This window comes from Myotis davidii, unplaced genomic scaffold (assembly GCF_000327345.1).
Source record: "Myotis davidii unplaced genomic scaffold, ASM32734v1 scaffold265, whole genome shotgun sequence".
NCBI classification, from domain to species: domain Eukaryota; kingdom Metazoa; phylum Chordata; class Mammalia; order Chiroptera; family Vespertilionidae; genus Myotis; species Myotis davidii.
Window position 1 is genome coordinate 1,635,664 of NW_006296627.1, and position 12,010 is coordinate 1,647,673.

The window sequence follows — 12,010 nt, forward strand, 5'->3', positions numbered from 1 at the left end:
CTTCTGTATATCCTCTTTCGAAAGGTGTCTGTTTAGATCCTTTTCCCATTTTTTGATTAGATTGTTTATCTTCCTTTTATTAAGTTGTATGAGTTCCCTATAAATTTTGGAGATTAAACCCTTATCGGATATAACATTGGCAAATATGTTCTCCCATGAAGTGGGTGGCATTGCACTTTTAAGGTCAGTTAGTACATAATCATTACTTTAAGATCTACAAAGAACTTCATGCCACAGAATTGCTGAATGAGAACAAGTCTAAGGAGCTGTTATTTCTGTTGAAACTATTTCTCATCTTTCCTAAGTAGAGGACAGCACAGGGCAGAGCAGGTGAGACGGCTTTACTTGTCTATATTAATGTTGTTTCCCAGGAATCCTCTTATAGTAGGACAGTATTAGCTCTCCATTTCAAAATTTCAGATAAAGAATCTAGCATAGAGAAGTAAGTTGATTTGCCTGAGTTCATATGGTAAGGCTGCAGTTAAGGCAGAATTTAAATTTATTTTGTGGAATGTCCCTTTTGGAAGGAGGTATGTAGGACTGTCACGACCTCTGGAGATGGAGATCATAAAGATATCTGTTCCCAGTAAGATTTCTTTCCTCCTATTACTCTTTGTGGTACCAAGCCCCATGTGCCACCCATAGTTACGGTTTCTTGCTAATATTTTAAAGTACGTTTGCACAGCAATGATGAGCAATTAAAGGATACACTTTTGTTCACTTCATGATTTATTTTACTACCTTTTCTAAAAGACAGATTGTCTTACTAGAGAAATAAATATCATGAAATTATGAAGTAGCTAAAATGGTCATAAAATAAAAACACAATGTGTTTCTAAGTTATCTGTTTATTTTTTTAAAAAAAGGTTTTATAGTTGCATAATTTGAGTGCAGTTGAGTGGAACGGTAAAGAGAAAGACATACTCAAAAAGTCACTAATGTCTGTGAAAGGACAGTGTTATCTGTATTTTCCACCCAGGTACCTTATATTTAATACAATGTACCGAATGCTTCCTGTACGGTAACTTTTCTTACAGGCAGAAGAAAGAAGACTTTAGAATGAAATAAAATCCTATTAGAACAGGGATAGTAGGAATATTTTTAGAATATTCCACTATTCACAAAAACCATTTTTCTAGCATCTGTTACTTTGCCTTCAACAACATAAAATTTGAATTCTAGTTCCCATTACAAATCAGTTTAATTATTATTTATGTCTTAGAAATTTATTATGTAATAAGAGGCACATGGGTAATACACTTATTTGTTATATGGGAGGATGGTATGGTAGAGTAAGATTTGGGAACAGACTGGAGCAGCCTGATGGGGATTGTTGAAAAGCAGAGGTAAGTGTTGATTTAACTGAATGTAGTATCTATAGTCTGTTTTTCTAGTGTAAGAGTGAATTCACACTATCTCCTAAAATGTTCTTTAAAGAGCACATAACAGACTGTGAAGCTGATTTATAAATGTACTAATTAATTTATATTTAGATATGCTAAACAGTTTAATCTGAAATAAATGCTGTTTTCTTCTAAGAGTCTTATGGAAACAAACTCTGTATTGTCTCCAGCATCTACGCGCTCACACAAACACGCACACACACACTCTGGAAGTTGAAATTAGGCAAATATCTGGATAACTTCTGAGAGCCAGTTGCTCATACTGGAGATTCTGAGTTGGCTATAGCTAAAAGGCCTTTGTGGAAAGAGATTATGTTGGGATAAGTTCTCATTCCTTTGCATCCTGCCATGTGCCAGGCAATGGTCTCATTTAATCTCAGCAACCCAATGAAGTGGATACTATTAGTAAACTCAATTTACAGATGAGGAAACTGATCTACAAAGAGGTTAAAAGGGATTTGAACTCACTTAATTAGTTTGGCTCCCATATGTGCTCTCACCCACTGTGCTCTACTGCTGAAAGACCTACATGAGCCTGGCATTGGCTTTACTTGGCTCACTAGTTAACATGGCTCATAACATTTTCTCATGCCTCTCAATTTATTTGTGGCATTTCTTTAGTATAAGTAACCCTAAAAATCCTAAGGTTCCCAACCAGGAATCTCTTACCACCTTGAGATTCAGAAGGTAAGAATGCTGTTTTAAACAAGTGGTTACCCAAATCTAGTCAGAAAATAAATATTCTTCCTGGACCTTTGAAGGCAGAATTCATATGAGAAGATAGGAGACTTCCTTAATCTTAGAAATGATAGGAATTTCTGAGAAGTTAGTTCACTCTGAAAACCTGTAGCCATGGGAGAAATTGTGCCTTTTTCCCTTAGAAGACTTATACTTTGGCAAGTATATTAAACATTTAGTTATTTCCCAGAAAACCCTTTTAGGATACGTTAATGTCAATAACCCAATTTATGCATATAATATTCTAAGCACGGAAAAAGATGTTGATATGTCTTAAGATCTCATAGCAGTTCCAGAATCAGAAATATCCTCCTTGGAGTTTTATGCTTAGTTGGTATTGCCTTGCAGTCTCTTACTTCTTTGAAAAACCAAACTGCCAGGATTTGAATTAGATGCTAAATGCTTTGCAAGCAAGTATAGAGCATTAAGCACAGAAAAGTGTTCCCATTTTCACCTGGGACCTTGTTATCTAAAGCATTTCATTTAAATCCTTTTAAAAAAGTCATATCTCTCAAGGTTAGTCTAAGCCATAGACTCTCCTCATTTTTGCATCAGCAAAAAATAAGTCATATGCAAGGAAGATGACTTGCTACTTCATAGGTAGGTGTCTCTCCATTTTCCCTTCTCCAACATTTTCTTGTGTTTCTTTAATGAGGACATAGTCTCCATCTCTGTGGGGAGACAAGTGATATTTTTCCATGTGAGCAACTTTATTTAGTGCCCCTTTGAGCTGGAGTAGACCTCTCCTGGAGGATCGGAAACTCGTTCTTCTTGGGGTGCTTCAGTTCTTCCTCAGACAACTGGAAGGAGTGGTTTAAAATTAGACAATTTGGCTTTCTTTTAGCCAAGATAGTTATGTAAATCATATCAGAATGCTAAAGCAGTCTTTTTTTAACCGTCCCCCTAAGAAAATCAATATTAACACTTCTCATCTTAAAAGAATATAGTTTTTACTTGGTCAGTTTGATTTTGCCTACTTCCAAGAAATATCGGAACATAAACTTCTTACTCTTCTTTTTACTCACCCAGTTCTCCCTGGTCCCCACCTCTGCCCTTTCTCTCAGAGGTTTCGGGCCCCGTTTCCTGAGTTGGAGGATGAGACATCCTTAGAATGCACAAGGTTTGCTTTAGGAGGGTGTGTGGGTTTTGAGGTTGTGCAGGAAGATTAATTTTAGATTGTTCATGAAGCATTTTAAAATATTCCAGACATTTAAAAAGATGAGACCAATTAAAATTTTATAATGAGAAGAGGGTAGTAGAGAAAAATAAGAGACGCAAAGGTTGGAGGAGGCAGTCAACTGCAGAAAACAGCTGGAATTTCACTCGTTCCAGTATTAAAGGTTTGTCCTTTGCTTTTGTAGTGTTAAGTTTTACTCTACCTGTGTCAAGGTGAAAATGCTTAGAAGCTAATTCACCAAAGGTGAAGGCAGGAATATTTGCTGGAAATAACATACATTTTAAAATTATCGTCATCATTGTTATCATTATTTCCTCTCTGCTTTCAATAGTCATGCTTATTTATATCCCGATTAAGAATTATCGGAGTACTGTTTTTGAGGAGTACGTAGAAGAAAAAACGCAAAGGAAGCACTCACCAAATATTAGCTCCCTTTCTTGTAGACTCCCCTTTTAAGTCCTTCCTATTCTTCAAAATTCAAGATCTGCCTACTCAAAGCTTATTCTCTGAAGGACTTATTTGGCACAGTATGCTATCTCATTATTGTTTACTATCTTGTCTGTCTCCCCAAGTTGCTTGCAAGTTTCTTGAGAGCTGAAGCACTCTTGAAACAGAATCCTGTTTCGATGTAGCCTTAATGAATATGGTAGCCTCAGATATGTGCTAGAACTGATTCAAACCCCAGAGCAGCCACTTACTGTGTGATGGTGCAGAAATGGAAAGTGACTCCCCACACATGTAGTCCCCTTACTCTAAACTCAGTGAGTTGGGAAAGGTTTTGAGTCCATCATGTTTCCCTGGCACAATAAGGGAAATGGCATGGGAAGTGCTTTCCTAAAATGTGGAATCTATAAGGGAGTCATCAAAGCCAAAAAGAGACTTCTTGTACTCCCCCTGCTGTAGAAAGAGCTTGATTGGGAACACACATCTCTTTGAGGCAACATTCTCTGAAAATAAACTTTTAGAGCATTTTAAAATGTTTGGTAAAGAAGAGAAATTACTTATACACTCTTACCCAAAGAGAAATAGGAAAGTTATAGGCTTCCACTGAACATGCATCTTAAGCCCATATGCGCATGGAATATAAGCAAGGAAGAGAAGACCGGTTGCGCTAACCAGATCGCTGCTACATCAGACACAACTTCCCCTACCAGAGAAGACCATCAGGTGGGGCTGGACAGCAGCTCTTTATCCATATTAACATACAATCTCTAAAGGAGTCGAAGCTCTTCAACTCCCTGGCAAAAATGTAAGAGGTCAGGCTCACCATACATATCTAAGTACCCAAGAGTGCTCGTTTCATTCAAGATCTGAAGTTGTATGCTTCAGTAAATTTTCATGTCCATGACCAGAACTTGTTTTCCAAAAGAAAAAGTCCCCTTTGTGATATTGCAGCCTTAAAGGTGGACTCTGCTACCACCATCCTTCTTTACTAGTAAGTCTTTCATTTTTCATTTATAATCCTTTATCTTTTGATATGTCTTTCATTTTAAGTTATGAGACAAAAAATGCTACATTTCTCTGCTATAATCTATCTCCGGATTTATTTAGCTAGAAGGCAAACTTTTTTATGTTTTTGACTTTCAAGGAAATCTTTCGAAGTCATTCATTATGTATGGAATGAGACCTTGGGACATGATCTTTGTTGTTACAAACCAACCTCCCCCCCCCCCCCCCCCCAAATAGCCTAGCAGGTGAATCTTGAACTTCAGTGCTGAATCTCAAGTCACAGAGGGTGTTCTGGCTTTGGGCTCTCCAGATCACTGATTTTGTATGTTCTGCTGGAAAAAACTGACACTGTCGCCTTTTTGCTCTTGATGCTTAGGGACCTTGAGCCATTGGCTGCAGAAGAGAGATGTTTCTAATATGCTGTATCTGTGTCTCTTGTCATTGAGGTAATTGTCATGAGAAAACCCCGGACAACAACCATGACAAACAGAAATACTTTGACAACGCCCAGTCACTGGATGCCGCTGAAGAAGAGCCCTCTGAGACAGGCACAGAGGAGGACCCTGTGCTCTCTGTTGAGAGTTCAGGGAGGGACTCAGATGTGCTTAGACTTGAAAGTAAGTTGATTTGACCTGAGCTGTGCTTCTGGGGTAAAATCAACTCTCAGGCTCTAAGGCTTTTCTCTACTCAAGAGTTTGTTTCCTTCTTTTATTACATTGTAGTTTCACGAGGGTGACCCTCCAGTGGGGAGGCAGAAGACAAACTATAATGTGAAAACGCTCTTCACATTTCTTTCTTTTTTCTCTGCCTCACTATCTTTTGCTAGAACACATTTAATATGTTTATGTACCAGTCTTCTTAATGTCATTAGTCTATTAAGTCATTGAAAAAAAAGCAAGATAAGTTGTTTTGAAGCTAACCCAAAAAAATGTAAAGATTTGGAATAATGGCATACCTACCAGGCCCCCCTCCTAAAATCCCATTCTGTGACCACATTTTGAGTCAATTCCATAACTGCCAAAATTACTGACTTGTTTTTAATACTTACCCTACTTAACCAAAATTTATTGCATTTGGAACTATGCACAAGTCCCCACTTCTTAAATTTCCCTCCTCCTCTTGGCTTCTGGGACATCACTTGCTCTTGGCTCTCTTCCTGTCTTCAGACATCTTTTTCAATTTCTTTCACTTTGCCCCTTATTTGTTAAGTTATCCAGGATCTTCACCTTGGTCTTCTTTTCTTATTCCTCTGTTATCTCGTGGTGTTTCACATACCTTTGAGTATACCAGTGATTCCTTATCTGTATTTTCAACTAAGATATTCTCTGAAACTCTAGATTTCATTTCTTCTTTTTTAGTACTCTCTTTATCTGGATGTGCCACACACACTTAAAACTTAACATATCCAAACTAGAACTTGTCCTCATTTTCACCCTATTTCCTGAATGGCTTCTAATTCCTGTATTCCTGCTTTGTTAATGGCATCGCAACTCATCCAGTCACCACTATACTCAGTCAGCTCCTAAGACCAGTTGAATCTTACCTTCATCTATTCCTTCTCCCCTGCCTAAATCTTCATTTATTCCTTCTCCCCTGCCTAAGTCAGACTTTCTTCATTTCTGCCTGGGCTGTTAGAGTGGACTCTTAGGTTGGTTCCCTGTTAAATTCTAGTCTCTTACTTCAGTCTATGTAAAGAGCTAGAGAGGGAGAGATGAAGGGAGGGAGGGAAGTAGGAGAGGAGGAATAAGAATGTCACCTCCTCTCTGAAGCACTCACAAAGGACTCCAAGCATTTAGTTGCTGCCTTATTTCCACTTTCTGTCAACCCACATGTCATACAATATTAGTCGCTTGTATGTCTTATCTCCCATCAGACTATAAGCTTCTTACACACCATGTCTTATGTAACTTTATATTCCTGTGTACAATAAATATTCGTTAAAGTAATAAAACATGGCATTTGCCTTCCTATATAGGTCAGATTAACATATTTACCAATTACACAGTCTTGTTCCCAAGTGGAATTGTATATTAAAAAATGATTTCTAAGAGAAGCAATCTAGACCTCAAAAGAGAAGTTGTGACCTTCACATTTGCAGGTTTAGAAAATTGGTTTCATCAGTACTACCAGAAACTGTTGGGCTTTAAGAAAACTCCCTCCCATTTACTAACTCAAAAGAGATTGGCTCTTAAAACAGATGGTCATTTATTCATTTACAAGGAAGCGACTCCTCTCCAGTACCTGACAGACTTCTGTCTCTTTCTGGCATCAGGCACCCACATGACCAAATGGACATCAGAGGTTGCTTGATAAATTTACAGTTAACACAAATGAAACTGAGTCATGTTCAGGGGCGTTTTATTCAGTTTATAAAAACAGTCCCTTATTTCAATGCACTACAACTCCCCACTGACCAGAATACTCATGACTACCAAATTAGAGTCTTTGTTCCTAGGACAACTCAAAATAAAAGCAAAATCTTGCTCTTGGTCTCCCTGATTTCTGAACACATCATTGCTTAAGACAGATTATAACCTGGTGCCTACGTTCTTGAGTTCTGTTCCATCGCCTACTGAGACTATAGTCCGGTTGCCCTGGCTGAGCCTAGGTGTCCCAGGTCCCTTCAGCATCGTGCAAACTGTCTCCTGGTGTGGATTCCTCTTCATAATCTATAATATGACGATGATTTTGACTAGTTTTACTATTTGTACTTTTTAGAAGTTCCTCCAAAGGTATAATACAATAATTATTTAATGTCTATGCTTGGCTTTTATTATAACACACTATTTGTATTAAAAAATGGAGTGTTTCTGTCTCCAATGACCACATCTTAGGAAGCCCACTGGTCTGAACATGCCAACTGGTACAATTGCAGTCTCCATGGACTTCTCAGTTTCTAGGGGAATTTCAGAAGAAGGTACTCCCAGAATTTAGACAAATGAAGGAAAAAGTTAGTAACCTCTCTAGTAACCATAAACGGTTACAATAATCACTACCTTTTTGTGGTACTTATAATTTACAAAGTATTATGAATTATGTATTAACCTTATGGATTTTATTACTAAGCCCATCTGATAGATGAGAAAAATTGAGACCTAGTGAGTTTAGATACGTTGCCTACGATATTCAGTAGGTAGCATAATTAAAATTATTCTCAGGCCTTCTGATTCCGTAAACTGTCCTGCCTGTGGTCCTCAGAATTAGGGGTTGATTAGAACTCTATTTTTCAATTGTAAGGTCATTTTTAAAGAAAAGTAGAATCTGTCATCACCATTATACAATGCAAAGAACATTTTAATGTCAAAAAGGTACAAAGACAATCTCAGAATAAAGATGAGTCTAAGTATCTGGACATGTGTGTGTATGTGTGTGGGGGCATGTGTGTGTTATAACTTTACATGTGTGTCTGTAAGTACTTGCGCTGAGTCCTTTCACTTTTCTATGAATGTGCTCTGCTCTGAAAATCTCCTAAATGGAGGTGCCCAGGCTTAACCGTGAATCTCCAGGTAGTCTCAAACATGGCAAGATTGTACTGGACTTGTTTTTCTCTTCCTTTTTTTTCTTTCTGTTTACTGCCCCCCCCCCCCCCCATTTTTTCTTTCTCTTTTTTAGTCAGGGCAGCATATGCTTCTCTTCATCAGAGCCCCTAGTCCCTGTGATTCTAACAGGCTACCTAACGTGGCGCAAACTCAACTCTAAGTTCTCCTGGCGCTCTGAGGTAGGATTCATCCAAGTGAAACACCGTAAACTCATTAGAAGCCTCACTGTGGGTGCTCATAGTCCCTTCATTTCACAATTTTTATTCTCCCTTCTTCGATATAGAAATGGTTCAGGCTAATGAAGATAAAGAAAATAACAGAGCAGGGGTCTCAGTCTGTGTTTTCAGTTTATACCACACCATCTGCCCCACAAGCAGCACATCTAATATTACTTTTTCCTCTTGATTCAAGCACAATTTAAAACCTGAGATCCTGCTTCACTCCAGACCACTCGCCAAACCTGGCAATTCTATATTTCCAACTGCTTATTGAGTAATGTCTGAAGATATGTTCCTCCATGCATTCTAGCCCAGGCTATAAGCTCTATGAGTTATTATATTCCAGGCCTTCAGCACATTGTTAGAGACCCAGCAACAAATGTTTTAAAAAAATTAATGAGTAAGCATCCAAAATCTGTCAACTGATGGTGGCACCCATTCAACATCAACAAGAATCCTCAATTTGGGGTGCAGTGAAGAAGGAAACTATTCAGTGCAAAGAGCTCCTTGGTGATACAGCACTGATCTGCTCTGGTGAGGCATCTAGCCAGGGAAATGCAGTCTTGGTGGAAAGGGAAAGTGCACTCTTGGAGCCAGAGGGTAGCTGGCTTATATGGACAAAAGTCCCTGCCCCTGGTCTCTGATTGATCTGTCCTCACACAAATGGGGACGCCAAATCCTTACATTTTGATTGATCCTGACTGGTCAGAATAGAGCTGCTCTGATTGCTTGGAGCTGCACAGCTCCAATTGGATGGGGAAAGCCCAAGTTCTATTGGTTGAACCAGGACTCCAAGAACTTTATAAGAGCTGGCTGAGATGGCAGGAACACAGTGCAGGCAGGCAGTTTAATGCAGACTTCTCCCTGAAGTGCAGTTTGCGTGAGAAACCCCTGTGTAGAAATGGCTGCTAGACTCTTAAAATTTGAGCCCAGTTCGTTACAGTTGGGTTCACAAATCCCAATGCTTTATCATATTGCCCTTTTCTAACTCCATTGTCTTTATAGTAAACAGCATTCTGTGTCATAGTCACAGATTCCAAAACTACATTCACATAGTAAAACCCCCACTGTTTCAGCATGGCTGGTTTGGCTCAGTGAAGAGTGTTGGCCCACAGACTGAAGAGTCCTAAGTTTGACTCCAATCAAGGGCACATACCATGGTTGCAGGCTTGCTCCCCCCGCCCAACCAGGGCCACATGCAGGAGGCAACCAACGGAAGAGTCCGTCTCTGTCTCTCCCCATCCCTTCCACTCTTTCTCAAAAGCAATGGGAAAATATCCTCAGGTGAGCATTAACAATAATAATTTTTTAAAAAGCCCAACCACTGTTTCACATTAAGCTTTAAAATCTTGAAATCGTCTTTGAATTTACCCTATTCTTTATTTTTCTCCATTGAAATTTCCTCACATACCTCTTCCCCTCCTTTTAAAAGTCCCTTTATCCTCACCCTAAATCAGCCACCCTTTATATAACTCTTATATAGATGATTGAAATACCCTTCTCATTGGTCTCTTTATCCTCTGTCCCGCTCTCCTTCCTCCCTCCCCACTCCCAAATACACCAACTGATTTACTGCTCTAACCTTCACAAATACTATGACTCTCATCTTGTTATTCTTCTGCTTAGCCAACAAGAGGCTCTCTTTACAAGGAATCTTCTTCCAGACTTTCCCAGACATCCTCAATGTCTCCCACCTCCCCTAAGTCTCTTATCTGCTGAGAGCAACTATATACACTTTTTGTCCTAGTTAGTTTGAAATTAGTAGTGCCTGCATATGTACCTGCCTTATGCCTGTATCTGTCCGTGTGTATGGGTATGTGAGTTTGTACATGCTTTTTTAGTGTTGTCACTCTGGGGAGTCCCCTGGCCCTCCATTCTGTCTAAATCCTGCCACATATTGTCTGCCTTCCTTTAGGAGGCATTTTGTGACTACAGTCAAATATTTTTTTCCCCTTGCAAAAAGTATTTAAATGTACTTGCTCTCTTGGTGTTTAACATGTATAGTTTTGTGTCTTCAACTTGATTATAAATTCATTTAATTCCTCAGGGTCAGATTCCTCCGGTTCCTATTCCTTTTGTTCCCACCTCCATTGCTCATACGTGTAGATGGGCACATAGTGGGCTCTAGATAAATGAGGACTGGTTTATTTTTCTTCTGACTCAGCACATTTATGATCTCCCTCCTCCTCACCTTTATGTAGTGTTCTTTAGGAACTGCTGTCACCCCACCCCAGCAGCCTTTGACAAGACCTACCGGCTGCCAGCAGCAGAAGCCTGCAGCAAGTTCCAAGCAGAGGAATAAGATGAGAGCCATAGTATTTATAAAAGTCAGAGCAGTAAATCAGTTGGTGTATTTGGGAGTGGGGAGGGAGGAAGGAGATCAGGACAGGATGAAGAGACCAAGTTTCATAGTCTCTATTTGAATATTGATTTTCATCAATGAAAGCTTCTTTCTTTAAGAACTTTTAAATAATGATATACATTACCTAATGGTAAGGGCACAGGGAACCATTAACCTCTGGGAACTCTTTGCAACTAAACAACATAAATGCTGTCTAAATAGTAAGCAAGGCTTCCAAACACAGCATCCATATGCCACTCTAGCTATACACTAGACAGTTAATTCCCTTTGGCCAAAAGCCACTTTTGTTTAAACCCATATTCTTGGCTATGGCCAAATTTGCCAAAAAACCCTTTTCCTTCTCAGGACCAGGTGCAAGCAATCCCATAGTATCCTTAGGAGAAGGAAGGAGAGGAAGCTAAAATACCATGAGGAATACTTAGAGACAACAATGTTGCTACAAGTCCAATGACAGGTAAATCTCTAAGTTGCTATTTGGGATCCCCATAGCAACCTTGTTCAGCTGCTTTCCTGGCTTAGCTACTGAGAAATTTGTAAATGACATAAATGCTGCTCATTACACTAAAGACATACCTATTTTTTTGTTGCTCACCATTGAACTGGGTTGGCTATACTTTAACACATTAAAAGGTAAAGTTTAAAAAGTTAGCAGGACAAGGAAAAGGCAGGACCTCACAAACCAAATTATTTCTGAGTTCCCATTACTTCATCCTGTGCCTACTATGTGTCAGGTAAAATGTTGGACATTCAGGACATAGTAACAAACAAGATAGAAACTGAAAATTAAAACTGTCAACCCTGCATTTATACCATTTGTCACAAATGTAGGCAAGTAACCAACCATTTTTATTTGAATATTCTAAAGAAAAGCTTTTGCAAACCCCTATTTTACTTTATACTTGTTTCAGAACTCCACTCATCATTATCATCATCATCATCAATAGAAACCAGCAGATTGGTTCAGAAAAGTCTAAAAGAAACTTCCTTAAAAAGACAGTTGTATATTTTGTACTAACTTGTTAAAAATAGAAGAACCCTATAGCTTTTTCAAGAAAGAATAACAGAGATTTCTGGTGGTACTGACAACAGACCTTCCCATTCTCTGGAGTACAATGGGGAATGGG

At 38.9% G+C, this 12,010-nt stretch overlaps 1 protein-coding gene across 3 annotated transcripts in view; it reads left to right on the top strand.

Moving 5' to 3' along the window:
* Positions 1 to 12,010, top strand: part of TTC17 (tetratricopeptide repeat domain 17) — a 76,862-nt gene that overhangs the window by 44,535 nt on the left and 20,317 nt on the right. For 2 of the 3 annotated variants that reach the window (XM_015569492.1, XM_006772238.2), the window contains exon 17: positions 5,214 to 5,384. The exons of the other annotated variant lie outside the window; for it this stretch is intronic. In XM_015569492.1, coding sequence (XP_015424978.1) covers positions 5,214 to 5,384 — 171 coding nt within the window. The remainder of the gene's footprint in view (positions 1 to 5,213; positions 5,385 to 12,010) is intronic. 3 annotated transcript variants of the gene reach the window in all.